This window comes from Lynx canadensis, chromosome B3, assembly GCF_007474595.2.
Source record: "Lynx canadensis isolate LIC74 chromosome B3, mLynCan4.pri.v2, whole genome shotgun sequence".
Classification (NCBI taxonomy): Eukaryota; Metazoa; Chordata; class Mammalia; order Carnivora; family Felidae; genus Lynx; species Lynx canadensis.
In genome coordinates this window covers 74406619-74422756 of record NC_044308.2, presented here as the reverse complement: position 1 = coordinate 74422756, position 16138 = coordinate 74406619, and the positions used below count along the sequence as shown (strand labels likewise).

The 16138-nt window shown below is 52.7% G+C and overlaps 1 protein-coding gene across 6 annotated transcripts; it reads left to right on the top strand.

The window, feature by feature from the left end:
- The first annotated feature begins 1395 nt into the window (after positions 1-1395).
- On the top strand, positions 1396-16119 carry RABGGTA (Rab geranylgeranyltransferase subunit alpha). Of its 6 annotated transcripts, none has more exons than XM_030318815.2 (18): positions 1396-1672; positions 3818-3889; positions 10445-10510; positions 10660-10770; positions 11116-11240; positions 11426-11613; positions 11852-12055; positions 12353-12436; positions 12526-12608; positions 12698-12799; positions 12905-13010; positions 13109-13160; positions 13312-13400; positions 13539-13627; positions 13722-13838; positions 14691-14804; positions 15070-15157; positions 15911-16118. In XM_030318815.2, the coding sequence occupies exons 3-18, from the start codon at positions 10499-10501 to the stop codon at positions 16057-16059; spliced, it is 1713 nt and encodes a 570-aa protein (XP_030174675.1). In that variant the 5' UTR covers positions 1396-1672; positions 3818-3889; positions 10445-10498; the 3' UTR covers positions 16060-16118. The 6 variants fall into 6 exon arrangements, with proteins under 6 accessions (XP_030174675.1, XP_030174680.1, XP_030174676.1 ...); XM_030318820.1 differs by having other exon boundaries at positions 1397-1672; positions 10445-10501; XM_030318816.1 differs by lacking the exons at positions 1396-1672; positions 3818-3889 and adding an exon at positions 9211-10130.
- The last annotated feature ends 19 nt before the right edge of the window (positions 16120-16138 follow it).

Here is a 16138-nt window from a genome sequence, read left to right as displayed (position 1 = left end):
GGGTGGATTCCAGCTTTCAGGACAAGTCACTGAGGAAGAGTTCCCATCAACCCCTAAAGGCCCCTTTGGGTGACGTGAGAGTGGGGTGGGGATCCAGGCAAGGTGAAAGAAAAGCCCACATGAGGGCCCCACAGGAGCCCAAGCTCAGTGGACAAATCAAGACGAGGTGGTTGGGCCCAGGCCTGCCCTTTTTCCTTCCTCATCCTGGTTCCTACCCACCCTGTCCTAACCAGAGGACTTGACACTCTCTCTGAGACATTTCCTGAGGCCCTTCAGCTCCCTGGCCCCCCCATCCCTGGGCAGAGCCCCCACAGTGAGCTCAGAAATTGCTTCATTGCAGCCTGCCCCCCATCCCGTCTGGTTCCTGGTCCTTGTCCCCTTGGCTGGTCTACCCCTCCACAAAGCCCCTCTCCTGGGTCCCTCTGCCTATGCCCTCTCAGCCCCCCACCCCATCCTTCCACTGCTCCTGCTGCCCCTCCGGCCCATCCTCCCCGGCCCTCTCCCTGGGCCCTGTGCTGAGTCTTCTCCCTACCCTTCCATCTCCCAGGCAGCTGGTGTTGGTTGCAGCCTCCTCCGTGCCCTGCCCTGGGCAGGGAAGGGCAGATGGGTACAGGCAGGCCTGTAACACACAGGTCTGGCTCTCAAAGTGCTTTTGGTTATCATCAGGAGACAATCAGACAACCACGGGGAGCCCCAGAGTGGGGACTCAAAGAAGCAGGAGGGGTCAGCATAGCCGGCTGCCCCCGCGAGGCCACACCCAACTCCAATTCCTTTCAGGTTTCACCTTCTGGGGAGTATTACAACATTGTCATCCCTGCCTTTCCCTGCAAAACCTCATCTCTGTCTCAGTTCCTGCCACCAGGTATCCAGGGGCACCGTTGCTCATCTCAGCCCTGATCCCTTCCTGACGTATGCCTCAGCCTGCCGCCCACGCCACACGCAATCCCGGGTGCCCCTGCCCAGGGACCTTCTCAGAGCCTTGGGGCTTACTGTTTGACCAGGCTGACCTGGCCCATGTTAAGCTCATGTTGAGCTGCAGAGACAGAATCTGCCCTGAGCGGGGCCTAAGGACAGGAACAGGCTGGCCCTTCTCTGGGTGAGTCCCACTGGCCTTGTACCAAGGTGCCCCAGGGTGCTTAGAAGTAGGCCAGCTTGCTTGGAGTAAGGTCAAGGGGTCCAGAGTCTGCCTCGACTTGTGTGCCAGAAGAGCAGAGGAACTGGAAGCTACTTGTGCTTACCTTGATAATGGGAGAATCTAGGCAAGAAAAGGGCCCCTTTTTAGGCCCTTGGACATGGAGGAGCCTGTGAGAAATGTTGTGTAAGAGGCAGAAGGAGGAAGTAGGGTCAGCTTGGTGCAGTTTCTGTTAGCAACTACAGACACGTATGCACCTGTACTCCAGTGAGCAGATCTTGGCTCCCCCCTTCTTGAAGAGGTGGTTCCAGAAGAAACAAGCAAAGCCAGAACTCCATAAACAGCGCCCGGCATCCTCAGAGGGGCTCGTGTAGGAGGGAGCAAAGGTGACTCAGCTCTGGACCTTCACTGTCCCTTTAACACAGCTGAGACAGCCAGAGACTTGTGTTATTGTTGGGGCTGAGAGAATTCGTGTTTGTTGAGCACCAGCTAACTGCTCTGCCTAAGTCTTACTTAATCTTTCCACATCTGCCATATGAGGTAAGTATTCTCTTACAGCTTTAGAAACTGAGGCTCAGAAAAGTTGAGGTACTTGTCCAGATTACAAGGTTTGTTTGTTTGTTTGTTTGTTTGTTTGTTTTTTAAGATTATTTATTTCAAGAGAGAGAGAAGGCAAGAGAGGGGCAGAGAGAGAGGGAGAGAGAGAATCCCAAGCAGGGTCCTCACTGTCAGGGTGGAGTTTAACATGGGGCTCAAACCCATGACCTGAGCCGAAGTCAAGAGTCAGACACTTTGGGGCCCCTGGGTGGCTCAGCTGGTTAGGCGTCCAACTCTTGATTTCAACTCAGGTCATGATCTCACAGTTCATGAGTTCAAGCCCCACATCAGGCTCCATGCTGACAGTGTGGAGCCTGCTTGGAATTCTCTCTCTCCCTCTCTCTCTCTGCCCCTCCTCCGCTCATGCTATCTCTTGCAAATAAATAAACTTTCTTTATAAGAGAGAGAGGGGCGCCTGGGTGGCTCAGTCGGTTAAGCGTCTGACCGGCTCAGGTCATGATATTACGGTCCGTGAGTTCAAGCCCCGCATTGGGCTCTGTGCTAACAGCTCAGAGCCTGGAGCCTGCTTTGGATTCTGTGTCTCCATCTCTCCATGACCCTCCCCCATTCATGCTTTGTCTCTCTCTGTCTCAAACATAAACATTAAAAAAATTTTTTTAAAGAGAGAGAGAGAGAAAGAGATAGCTGACTGAGCCACCGAGGCACCTTGGGTTGCAAGTCTTTATAGGAAAAGAGTCTGGCTTCAACGTATGACTCTAGAGGGCGAGGTCTTTCCCCCACATTCCCCTGTCTCTGCTGCTTCATTTTTTTGGGAGTTGGTTTCATTTTGGTTTTGGAGGACCTTTTCTTTTTGGCAAAGAGGGTTGGAGATTGGGCAGAATGGTGAAAGCGTTCCCAAGTTCACTCATCCCAAAGGTGTCCTGGCCAAATTTAGAGTTGCCCTTCTCTCATTTTGACTATATTTCCTTCCATGCCTCTGCTCCAGCTGTTCTGGTCCCTAAGGTGTCTCCTCCCCCCAACCCCAGCCCCATTTCTACCTGCCAGAATTTTTTCTCACGAGGCTCGTCTCAACCTCCTAGAAACTTCTACCCTCTTCCATTGCTCCTGCCCTTTTCTGGGGGACCTATGACAATCACTTGCCTCTTGACTAGTGTCAGAGCCATAGATGTCCTCATACAATCCCCTAGATACGGCTGACAGCCCCCCAGGTCAGGGGTTGGGTCTTAGACACTTCACACCTCCTACACACACACACACACACACACACACACACACACACACACACACACACACATTCACAGAATGTTTGAACCCTGCAGACAGAACAGAACAGCGCCTGGAGTGTCCACACCACCCAGTGTGTGGCTGAGCTCACAAGCCTGATGGGAGCCACAGGTGAGGGCCCCACTTCCCTACCTGGAGTCAGGTGGACTGGGCCAGCCTATGTGCCCAGGACTGACCCTCCCCAGACTGCTGCTCTCTAGTATTCCTCAGCACTTGGCCTCGTCCCACTCACAACACACACCTCAGCCTCCATGCCCTGTGCTCAGGGCTGCCAGCTGTGGGGGTCCTGGGGACCTCTGCGGGGGCAGGCCCCCTGGAGGCTGGCCAACCCAAGACAAGTTCCCGAAACCTCTACTCCAGGACCTCCCTGCCCTCCGCACCCCCCCCCCCGCCCCCCACTGAACTCAAACCTGAGTCATGATTGAGTGCACAAGGGGACTGGCACACAATACTGCTCCTGTCAGCAATTCCACGTATTCTCTTTCCTTGCTTGAAATTCTGAGGTTCCACAGCACTCCCTGTCCATTTCCTGCCCTGTCACTCAGACCTGCCCATGAGGCCTGAAGTGCAGCCATCCCTGACCACCCCTCCCTACCACCTTGCCCTAAGCTCCCCCACCCTGGGATCTAAGAGTCTTGGATCCTCTCCTAATCCCTGCCCCAGCCCAGTGGGGTTCAGTGTGCTTGATCTGACCTTCACTGCTCACCATTCATTCATTCAGTCATTCATTCTCTCCCAGGATTCCCATCACCACCACCAACTCTAGGTCAATACCTTGTTTAATTCTCCTTGGGGCACTTATGACTGGTTAAAATCATCTCTTGTATGTATTTGCCTCTACAGGGTTTGTCTCCCAGATTCAAGTATAAGCTCAATGAGAGCAGGGGCCTTGGCAGTCTTGGTCACTGCTATGGGGTAAGTTGTTCTGAGGCTCCGTGATTATTGCTTCATGATTGGCTGGATTATGTAAATGTTGAGCAAGCACTGTGGCACCAGGCTAGGTGAGGGGACATGCAGTCCAACTATCCTCCTTGGGTAGTTCACAGTGAGAGTAGAAATGGGGTTGTTTCACCCCACAGAATGAGCTAGAATGCAGGCACCACAGGCCCCACTGCTGGAGAAGCATAGAGGAAGTGTGCCGCCAGCCCCAAGCCAGGGCTCCTGCCCCACACCAACAGCCCCAGCTCTAAGCTCACTCCCCTGGAAAATCTTACCCCCTTCCCTGGATAGGGCAGGTTCCCCCACCCATGGGACATACCCAGCACTACATCCCTCTCTTTAAGGGCATAACTGTAGCCTTACACTTGTTTATACAGTTACGTGACTGCCTCTCTACACCATTTCCATCATCCAGAAAGTTTTACTGGACAGCCCTACTCTGGGCCATTAACTCCATGAAGGTAGGGGCTGGGCCTGTGTTTGCCTTACCGCCACGGCCCCCATGCCTATCATTGTGTCCAGCACAGAGGGCACTCAGTTGCTATCTGTTGAATGAATGAATGGGACAGGGAAGGAGTAGGGTTGGATCTACCCCAAGGTCCGCCCACCACCTTCTTTCTGGGACTACTTGTTTACCCTCTGTATTCATTTACCAATCACCCCTTCTTGGTCCAGACACTCACAGTCAAGGCTTCTGTTTCTCACGTGGGCATAGAACCTCAGGGCTGCTGCCTCCTGGCACTACTCACATTTCCTATGCCCTACACCCAAAGCACCCCCTGGAGTTGTGCAGTGATGGTTGCCACTTGCAAGCTTCTTGGCCATATTCCCAACTCCACCCATGCTCTTGACATAGGCATGCCGGGTCCCAGAACCCAGAGGGGGTTCCACAGGACCAGCTAAGAGGGTCCTTGGCCTCACATAGGATTGAATTCAAAGTTGAGCCTGGAGGAGGTAAGAGCAGAGTTTACTGAACAGTGTAAGTGATAGAGTATAGCAGATGGGGTATCTGTGAGACTCAGAAAAGAAGAAGTGAGTCTCTCCATCACCTGGGCTTAGGGGTTTATACTGGAAAGGGGTCCAAGGGACATGTTCTTTCAGGCATCCAGGGTAGGGGCCCATCAAAGGCAAGTGTCAGGCGTTATTCCATAAACCACAGAAGGTAGCAAGTATTGACGCCAGTGTCCGTGGAAGTTTGTTTGAAGCTAATGTCCTGGAACATGTTTAGGATCTGGTTCTTCTCAGATGTTATCAGGTGTGCAGGGGTCTAGGATGAAAGTCAAAGAATGATTAACTTTCTGGCCTCCCTCTTGGAAAGGGAGCACAGCTTCTTTGGTTTACTCAGATGCAAGGGGAAATATAGAGCATGAGTAAGTGGGGTCTAGCACAGAAACAGCAGAAATGGAGCCTTTCTAAAGTGGAGTCCTTTCAGCTTCCCTATCTCACTCTGAGCAATTTTAAGGCAATGCTGTCCTCTTCACCAAACCTGTGCAGTGCCTGGCTCCTGTAAGAAAGAAAGGCTCCAGTTCTGGCTCAGGGAGTTTTTCCAGCTTTTCAGCCCCACTTCCTGGTTGCTTTCCCTGCATCTCTTCCCCCATAAAACACCAACATGAGTCAGCATCCACTGTGCCCTGGCTCTATCATAGGGACTTTCCCTTTGAGGCCATTCTGTCTTTTGGGCCTGCTCTCCCTTCTCATCAGCTAGCTGGTTCCCCCCTTTCCCCCAGCCCAGAAGTGTGCTATGGGCATATGGTGGCACTGCTGGCCATTGAGGAATTCTCCCAGCCTGGCAGAAGCAACTGGGGAAGAGGGAAAAGAGAAAAAAATCCAATCGCTCAGACCAAGTGCCCAAGGAAACCCAGGACTCTGGGGGAATGGGCAGTATAGAGGATCTTCTTGGGTTTTGAATCATCTGATCCCTGCTCCATCCCAAGTGTCAGAACCTTTCAGAAGTTTGGGGCGGGTCCTTGAATGCCCTCTACCACATTGTCAAAAAGTGGTTGAACAACATATGCTTGATTATCTCCCATGATGGTAAGCTCACAACTCACTCACTCCATTTTTGGAAAGTTTTAATTATTAGACAGTCCTTCCTTATAACAAGTCTATATCCACTCATTGACCCCTCCTCACAGTCCTCTCTACTCCCTGTATTTCTAGGAGATGATAACCTCCTTCCCCGTACCTGTGGCTGGAGAGTTTAAAGTAGGAAGATCAAAGCTGTACGCTTTTAGTATATATGTTGTGCTTCATTGACAAGTTTTACAAGAAGAAAAAAGAAACATTAGGAGTTTAAGAAAAGAAATTGTAAAACGTTATATATCACCAGATCTAGAACAAACTCCCCTTGACCTCAATCTGAGTCAATGTCCCTTCTGTTGGCCCCTGGGCCCCTATCCTACTTTAGCTTACATACTGGCATGTCTGTCTCACCCATGAGAACTGTTCTGTCCAGTACTAGCCACTAGCCCCATGTGGCTGTTTAAATGGAAATAAATTAAAATTGAATTAGATTAAAAATGTGTTTCCACAGTTGCACTAGCCACATTTCAAGGGCTCACTAGCTACATAGGGCTAGTGGTGACCATACTGGATGGCACAGACATTGAACGTTTCAACACGGCAGAAAGTTGTCTAGTCTAGCCCAGCACTGCATTAAGTCTAGCTCCTAGCCAAGATTTAAATGGGGCCCCGACCCAGGGCTCATGGTCTGCTTCCTCCCTCCAAACCATCTCTGGTCCATGACTGGCTCAGGGTTCTAGGGACATTGCAAGTGTGTGTGTGTGTGTGTGTGTGTGTGTGTGTGTGTGTGTGTGCGTGCGCGCGCGCGCGCTTGCATTGGGGAGTGGTTGCAGAGAAATAATCGGCAGGGGAAGAGGTGGTCAGCATGAAGAGAACCAGGCTTCCAGGCCTCAAGAAGCTGAAATTTGAGCTTCTGGTAATGCCCACTACATAGGTGGGAGCAGCCACCCAGGCTTTGGGTTGAATTCTGGCTGTGTTTCCTCCCAGCTGTATGACCTTGGGCAAGCCTCTTAACCTCTGTGAAACCACTGTATGCATTCTTTTCTCGTTATAAAATATGGATACTAATACCAACTTCATATAGGTAGTGATTACATTAAATAAGATGTCTAAGGGTTCAGCTGGTATTCAATTATTGCTTATTCCTTTTTCTACATAGAGGGCAGTAAAATCTCTTCCTTAAACATCATTCAGATCATAACCCTCAGGCACCTGTGTGGTTCCCACTTATCACACACAGGAGACCAAATATAACTCCTGACAGCTCCCTTTGCCTTAAAGCAAGAGGCCTGTCATTCATTCCATTGCTCTTATCTCCAAAGGCACCTGGCTCTACTGCTATCTGCCAGCCGGCCAAGTCTGTTCTCCCCCTCCTTCACGTCACAGTGCATGCCTGAAATGCCCTTCCTGCCCTCTCTTTCCTAAACCAGGCCCTACCTTCTCAGAAGCAGATTCTGTCATGAGACTCACTTCCTCTCTTAAGCCTACTTGATTCAACCTTCCCAGTTTCAAGATTGCTAATCACTAAGAAGTATTTCATGCCTACTTTGGCTTTCAACCATCCCCTTTCCTCCTCCCTTGGTGACTAGGATATAAGACTGGCAAATCTGCGTCTGTGGGCATCTGTGTTCCCAGCTGTCTGGTTGCACATGTGAGTGTGTACAGAAGCAAACAAAGGGCTAGTGAGGTGGGAGAGCTGGACCAGACCAGACACAGGTCCCATTTGGCCACTTATGACATGGATGGCCCTTAGCAAGTTACTTAGTCTTTCTGAGCCTCAATGTCCTGAATATTTATCATAAAAATTAGAAATAATAATAATAATATTACTACTATTACTATTTACTGAGCCCTTACTCGGTATAGACATTGTTCTAAGCTAAGCATTCACATTAGGTCCTTTTATCTAATCTTCACTTGAACTGTCACTGGTAGTGATATTTTTTCTATGTTACTACTGAAGAAACGGAGACACAAGGGAAACTCAACACAGAGGGTTAAATACCTTTCCCAGATCACACAGCTAGTAAGTGGCCAAACCAGGATCTGCACCCAGGTACCCAACAGTCCATGTTTATAAGCACTCTGCTTACTGCCTCCACATGTGATCCTTTGTGCATGCAAAACTCGTGCACAAAGACAACCAAGAAGTGGTGGGACTCTTTCCTCACTGGGACCACAAGTACACGAGGCTAGTAAAAGTGTCTCTTCTCCTCTGTCATTTGTTACAGAGCCCAGGAAAGGACAGACTATATAGTGGACAGTTTGTATACATTTCCAGGACCTGAGAAAAATGTGGAAGAAATATAAAGAATTTAAAGCCATGCATTCTTAAATATGAGCTATGAACACATGCCACATGGACACACACTTCTCACAAATACATCACATATGCTCACTCATGCATATGCACTCACTGGCCACCTTGATCCCCATGAAGGCTCTCCAGGAAACCTTTCTGAGCTGGCCCAGGAGCCACAGAAGGCTTTTAGGCAGAGATTTGATATAATCAAACCTGCATTCTAGGAAAGTTGATCCAACAGCACAGAGAATGAACTCATAATGGAGAGGACAGAGTGGAGACGGGGGACATTGAAAAGACTTTCAACAATCTGGGAAGAAATGAGCTTAAATTCTAGTGCAGTGGAAATGGAAAGAGTATTTAAGAGATACTAAGAAAAAATGGGGAGGGAGTAGTGCCATTCACTACAATAGGAAAACATAAAGGCCAAAGTTTAAGAATGAATGGGAGACATACCCTACGACCCAGCAATTGCACTACTAGGCATTTATCCACGGGATACAGGTGTGCTGTTTCGAAGGGGCACATGCACCCCCATGTTTTAGCAGCACTTTCAATAATAGCCAAAGTATGGAAAGAGCCCAAATGTCCATTGATGGATGAATGGATGAAGAAAAGGTGATATATATATACAATGGAGTATTACTTGGTAATCCAAAGAATGAAATCTTGCCATTTACAACTACATGGATGAAACTAGAGGGTATTATGCGAAGCGAAATTAGTCAAAGAAAGACAAATACCATATGACTTCATTCATATGAGGGCTTTAAGACACAGAACAGATGAACATAGGGAAGGGAAGCAAAAATAATATAAAAACAGGGAGAGGGACAAAACGTAAGACACTTTTAAATATGGAGAACAGAGCGTTACCGGAGGGGTTGTGGGAGGGGGGATGAGTCAATGGGTAAGGGGCATCAAGGAATCTACCCCTGAAATGATTGTTGCACTATATGCTAACTAACTTGGATATAAATTTTGAAAAATAATTAATTAATTTTTTAGAAAAGAATGAATGGGAGACAACGATACCTCTTTACTTTCGGAGTTTGAGGTGTCTCTGGAACACCCAGGTGATATCCAATAGGCTTTTGAATAGGTGTGCACATATATATGTTTATTATTACAGCTCGCGAGACATCTGGGCTGGAGACACAAGTTTGAGTGTTATCAACTCCCAGGTGGTAATTAAAACTATGAGTGTGTATGACTTCACCCAGAGAAAGTGTGGGGCCGGAAAATCTGTGGGCCCAGGACAGAGCTCTGGGGAGCTCCAACTCCAAGCAGGAGAAGGCTTGGATTTGTAAATGTTCTCCCAGGAACAATGTGTGATGTGAAAGAGGGTGGTGAAAGGGCCCTGGACATCACCAACATTTAGGGGAGAAGAAGGTGAACAGATGAGAAGATTGGGGCAGAGGCGCAGGAGAAGCCAGGAAAGGGTGTCAAGTGTAAGGAAGTCGGCTACATGAAAGCTTCAGGGATCAGTGGAGATAAGGACAGGAAACTCCACCAGTTAAATGTGGCAACTAGATGGCCAGTGGCCAGAATGAGGTCAGCAGGATGGCTAGTGCGTGAGTTCCCGGCTGTAGAAAAAACTTATGCAACTAGACTGCAGTTCTACCAGCTGACTGAAATTGCAGCCCGTACTGCTTGCGCGCGCCACTGCGCACGCGCACTCGTAAACACAAGAAGTAAAACAGGGATTTAGCCTTTCTAGAGAGTACCGGCGCACGCGTCTACCGAGCCCGCCTACTCCGCCGCCGGCCCCTCTCCACACCTGCAGAGGGCGCTGCGCCTTGAAGAGACCGGGCGTGGCGCCGCTCTAGCCTGCGCCCGGACTCCGTGGCAGGCGCGGCAGCTTAGCGTCCCCCACGCCTCCCCTCGGCGCAGGTGGGTCGGCCCGCGCGGGGCGAGAGTGTCTGGGATCTGTGGGGTGGGCGGGTAGCGGCAGTCTCTAGGCGCGGAGTCGTCCCTATTGCTTCAGTGCCCTGGATCGGGTCCGGTCCCGGAAGATCGGGCTGTGGGCAGGGCGGCACGGGTACGAATCCCAGTGTGGGTGAGCGCTCCTCCAGGACGGGCGCTGCTCTTCCTCGACCCTTTCACACCGCAGGGGTCTCCTCCGAGGCTCGCGTGCGGCTTCCGGGGAACAGCTGGGGGCGGGGCTAGCGGGGGCGGGGCTCCCATGATTGACACTTTTTTCCCAGGTTTCTCAGGCTTCCAAGGGACCCCTCCCCGGTCCTGAACCCTGAGCCGGCACCATGGTGAGAACTGTGAGCAAAGCCCCTCACCTCCCCATGCCCATGCCCCGCGTGGCGTTGCCTCCGTTGCCCTGTATAAACCTGGGGTTCCGCATTGAGGGTTTCGGTGGGTCAGCCCCTGCAAGGCAGCCTGCGCCCTTCCAACCCGTTCATCCCTGTAGCACGGGCGCCTGAAGGTGAAGACATCGGAAGAGCAGGCGGAGGCCAAAAGGCTAGAGCGGGAGCAGAAGCTGAAGCTATACCAGTCAGCCACCCAGACTGTCTTCCAGAAGGTGGGGCCCTCAGAGGTAGCCCCTTTGCCAGGTGGCCCTCTTAGGATAGCACAGAGGCCAAGAGCTGGGCCTTAGAGTTGGACTGCCTGGCTGCATATGTGGGTTCTGTCACTTACAAGCTATGTGATCTTGGGCAAGTTACTGAATTTCTTTAAGTTTCAGTTTGTTCATCTGTAAAATGGGGCTTACTGCATAAGGTTGTTGTGAAAATTAAATGAGAGAATACATGTAAACCCATAAAGCGTTCTGCATGCTACCTATTGTATAGAAAGGCATTCCAAGAATATTCAGTAGTTCTATTTGTTATTTGCCTATGACCTCTGACCCTGCTACCTGCCTTCTAAGCGCCAGGCTGGTGAGCTGGATGAGTCTGTCCTGGAACTGACAAGCCAGATTCTGGGAGCCAATCCTGACTTTGCCACCCTCTGGAACTGTCGACGAGAGGTGCTTCAGCAGCTGGAGGCCCAAAAGTGCGTAGGAGTTAAGGGCCCAGGAAGATGGCATTAGCCCTCTCCTGCCCAGGTCCAGTGATGGAGGAAGAATGGGACAGCGAGGAGCATAGGCAGAGGGGAGTGGAGGGCTGAGCGCAGAAAGTCAGGAGTGAGCTGAGATTGGGTGTTGTAGGGCCCTGAGCCCCATTTCCCTTTGAGTGCAGGTCCCCTGAGGAGTTGGCTTCTCTGGTGAAAACAGAACTGGGCTTCCTGGAGAGTTGCCTGCGGGTGAACCCCAAGTCCTATGGTACCTGGCACCACCGCTGCTGGCTGCTGGGCCGCCTGCCAGAGCCCAACTGGGCCCGGGAGCTGGAGTTATGTGCCCGCTTCCTCGAGGTCGATGAGCGGAACTGTACGTGCCTACTGATTGTGTCCCACTCATGGTCCTGGGGCCTCAGTAAAGCCCAGAGTTGGGAGGAATGACCAGGACAGGCCCACTGAGCTGATGGCAGAAGGGATGCTGGAGACAAATGCATGCTCTGTAGAACACACAGAGGTGTTTTTAAGGGCCTCCAAGGGAACTCTGGGGATTCTAGCTATGAAGCTCCTCTTGCCCGACTTCTGAGATGTGCTGTCACCCTTCTTCCTAGTTCACTGCTGGGACTACCGGCGCTTTGTGGCTGCACAGGCAGCCGTACCCCCTGCAGAGGAGCTAGCCTTCACTGACAGTCTCATCACCCGAAACTTTTCCAACTACTCCTCTTGGCATTACCGCTCCTGTCTCTTGCCCCAGCTGCACCCCCCGCCGGACTCTGGACCACAGGGACGCCTCCCTGAGGATGTGCTACTCAAAGGTAAGGAGGGTCAGAGGGTCCTGGGGAGGACTCTGCAGTGATTCCTTTCCAGCCTTGATGCCTAACCCTGTTCCTGAACCTGCTACTTGGGCTTACTGAGTACCTACTATGTGCCTGGCTTTGGGGGTACATAAGAGTCAATCCCTCTGCAGTGGGAAAGATACAGCTGATATATGTAGCTGCTGTGCAAGGCCCACAGATAGATGAAACTGAGGGCTGGAGATACTCCTGGGTGAGGGTGGGATGTTGGGGCGGCCAGGCGCCCACCAGGATCCTGTGCCTCCTTGGCCCCTGCAGAGCTGGAGCTGGTACAGAATGCCTTTTTCACCGACCCCAATGATCAGAGTGCCTGGTTCTATCACCGCTGGCTCCTGGGACGAGGTGAGCAGTGGGGAAAGAGGCTGGGTGTTTAGGGCTTGGAAGGAATGGAAGAGGATTTAAGGAGACCTGAGGTTGTGTCTCCCCCCCAGCTGACCCCCAGGATGCCCTGCGCTGCCTGCACGTGAGCCGGGATGAGGCCTGTCTGACTGTCTCCTTCTCTCGGCCCCTCCTAGTGAGTCCTGCAGCTTTTGCCGGAGAGCATCATGGATGTGGGCCCGGTGCTGTTGGGGCTGACGGGTCTCTCTTTGTCTCCTGGGCCAGGTGGGGTCCAGGACAGAGACCTTGCTGCTCTTGGTTGATGAGTCACCCCTGGCTGTGGAGTGGAGGACCCCAGATGGCAGGAACCGGCCTAGCCACGTCTGGGTATCCCAGGATTGATGGGGCAGAGTGGGGGACTGGGGTGGGGCTGGAGTGGGACAGTCAGAAAAGTGGTGAGGCTCGAGCATTTCCTTAACCTGGTGCTCCCAGCTCTGTGACTTGCCTGCTGCCTCCCTCAATGACCAATTGCCCCAGCATACGTTTCGTGTCATTTGGACAGAAGGCGATGCCCACAAGGAGTGTGTGCTTTTAAAAGGTGACACAAGCTCTACATTTTTATCCCCTCGCAGCAGTATCCCTGTCCCTCTCCTACTCTCATGGTTGCCCCCTTCTACCACCCATTCCTTCTCTCAGGCCGCCAGGAGGGCTGGTGCCGGGACTCGGCCACGGATGAGCAGCTCTTCAGGTGATGACAGGGAAGCACACAGACAAGGAGAGGGGGTCTGGACTCTGGGGCGGGAGGCTGGAGGCTCGGGCCTATGGTCTCAGACTGGATACTGGGGGTGACTAGCACCCTGAGTGGACGCCATCCCATCCCCTGTCTTGCTCATCCTCAGGTGTGAGCTGTCGGTGGAGAAGTCCACGGTGCTACAGTCCGAACTCGAATCCTGTAAGGAGCTGCAGGAGCTGGAGCCGGAGAATAAGTGTGAGGCCCCATTCCCCAAGGTCCTGCTCCTCTAAGGAGGCCCCTTTCCAGGAAGGCCTCTTGGGGAGAGCAGGGAGGGTCTCAAGAGATGGGAGCAGGGGATCTAGAAGAGACAGTCCTCCTCCCTCCCCTTCTCAGGGTGCCTGCTCACTATCATCCTGCTGATGCGGGCACTGGATCCTCTGCTGTATGAGAAAGAGACACTCCAGTACTTCCAGACCCTCAAGGCAAGTTGGGCCTGGAGGAACAGGTAAGGGGGAGGCCTGGTGGGCTGCAGGAAGACAACTGACCGGCCTTGCTCGCCTTCCCCGTCCCCGCCAGGCCGTGGACCCGATGCGGGCAGCGTACTTGGATGACCTACGCAGCAAGTTCTTGCTGGAGAACAGTGTGCTCAAGATGGAGTATGCTGAGGTGCGCGTGCTGCACCTGGGTCACAAGGTAGGGACTGCTGTGCACACCTTCCCCGGGCCCTCGCCCTGCTGGCCCTCCCTTCCTCCTCATCCCCTGGCCAGCTCTTGTGTCTTCTCCATGGGCTCAGCTGAGGCCCTCAGTCTGGTCTCACCAAACCCATGGCTTTGGCCCCAGTCTCAGGTGCCTTTCTGGACTTTTTTCTTAGCCGAGATTGAACTCCTCTTCCTTCAAGCCTGTTCTTCCTGGCCTTGTTTTCCGTCACTTGCCCCATCATTCTTGTTACGCAGTTTCAAATCCTGAGTCATCAGGGCCTCTTCGTGCCGTCCCTTCTTCAGGACCGGTCACATCTTCCTTCTTCCCTCAGAGCGAGCCCTCATTCACCCCCACTTACTCCGATGCTTCCCTCCCTGGAGCAGGCCGCGGCACCTAAAGCCTGAGTAGTTTCTGGAGATGTTTGACAAACTTCCCAGACTCTGTGTTTCCTCTCCTTGGGGTCTTTCCCAGCCAGTATTCCCAACACAGCGGCTTCAGCATGTCCTCGCAGCCCACCTCCCCTGCCACCAGACTGATCCCCCAGCCGCAGCAGTCCCACTCCTGCCAGTGTCTGTGCCCACCCCAGCGCCCTCCTGCATTTCCTGTCCCTGCCGGAGGCTGCCTCCTCCCCATCCACTCACTGGCCACCCCACCCCTGCACCCCTGTCTGTCCCATGTGCTTGATGGGGAGTGTATACTGTCGGGGTGGGGGGGGTGGTTGTAAGGTAAGCTTACCCGTCCTCTCCTCGCCAGGGGCCTGTGTGGAGCACAGAGGGTCAGTGCCTCGTGACCAATGGCTGAGGCCCCTCCCCCAAGCCTCATCGGGTATCTCATTCCCCTCCTCAGGATCTGACAGTACTCTGCCATCTGGAACAGCTGCTCTTGGTCACTCATCTTGACCTGTCACACAATCGTCTCCGAGCCCTGCCCCCTGCCCTGGCTGCCCTGCGCTGCCTTGAGGTAAAGCACTCCGTCACCACTGTCTTGGGTGGCCCTCTTCCCTTTTCTCCACCTCAGAAGTCTGCCCACCCTACAAAGAGGTGTCCAGATCCTCCCAGCCCCTGCAAATGACCCTGTGCCTTCTCTGCCTCGGTCACCTAGACTTCCCCAGGAGCCTTTCCTTGCACTGTAAGCCGATCACCCCAGGCTCCCTACTTGCTTGTACCAGTCCCAGGCTGACAGCTGCCTGCCCGGCCTTGTCTTCCCTGCCCTCCCTGCTCCCCAGGTCCTTCAGGCCAATGATAATGCCATAGAGTCCCTGGATGGTGTCACCAACCTGCCCCGACTACAGGAGCTCTCACTGTGCAACAACCGTATCCTTCTTTCTGGGTGCCTTTCAGACAGCGGGTAGGGTGAGCTGCCGGGCTGGGAAGGGACAGACAGCAAGCAGGGTGGGTGGGAGAGGGGCCACTGGTGGTCTAAGCTAAGGAGAGAGGATAGCTTGGGGCTGTGTGGGCCATCATTGACTTGCACTGGTCGTTTTGCAGGGTAGAAGTGACTTCCTCAAGCCAGAGTTCATAAATCAGCAGCCTCCAGATGTTCTTGGGTACCCCATGGTACTTTAAAAATCAGGAAGCTTCATATTTAAAAACTTGAGAATTCTGATTGTACTTAACAACTGGAAGTTAGGGGCACCTGGCTGGCTCAGTTGGTAGAGCACGAGACACTTGATCTTGGGGTCATGAGTTCAAGCCGCATGTTGGGTGTGGAGCCTACTTTAAAAAAAATTGGAAGTTAAAGCAACCCTTGGCCTGCATTTCCACTCAGCAACCCTTGGCCGTTGTTGAGTCATGGATGTCCCTGGAGCCAGAGCTAGCTTTCTTGTTGGCCATAGCCCACTGCTCCTTCTCGTACCACATCTGGCCTGCCTCTTGGGCTTCCGGCCTGGCCCCATGGGCAGGTGTTTGCAGTCTATAGTCTTATTCCCTCCAGGGAAGTGTGCAAGATGCCTGCCAGCCAGACCGCCAGGCAGCAGCCCCTGGTCTTGAGGGAGAACAGGAATAGATACACGGGAGCTCGTGGATCTGGGGGAACGTGCCTCATTTTCCTTGACTCTTCTGCCCAAGGCCTCCAGCAGCCCACAGCGCTCCAGCCTCTTGCCTCCTGCCCCAGGCTGGTCCTCCTTGACCTGCAGGGCAACCCCCTGTGCCAAGCAGCGGGCATCTCTGAGCACCTGGCCGAGCTGTTGCCTTCAGTTAACAGCATCCTCACCTAGGAGATCCTTCCCCACCCCTGTTCTTTAACTTATTGGGACTGAATAAACAATGGAGAGGCCCCCCAGGCTGCTATGCTGC

Excerpts from the sequence above, each read along its gene's own strand:
- RABGGTA (XM_030318815.2), top strand. Across the intron at positions 11,241-11,425 it reads CAGCAGCTGGAGGCCCAAAA|GTCCCCTGAGGAGTTGGCTT; the intron begins GTGCGTAGGAGT and ends CTTTGAGTGCAG. Across the intron at positions 11,614-11,851 it reads CGAGGTCGATGAGCGGAACT|TTCACTGCTGGGACTACCGG; the intron begins GTACGTGCCTAC and ends CCTTCTTCCTAG.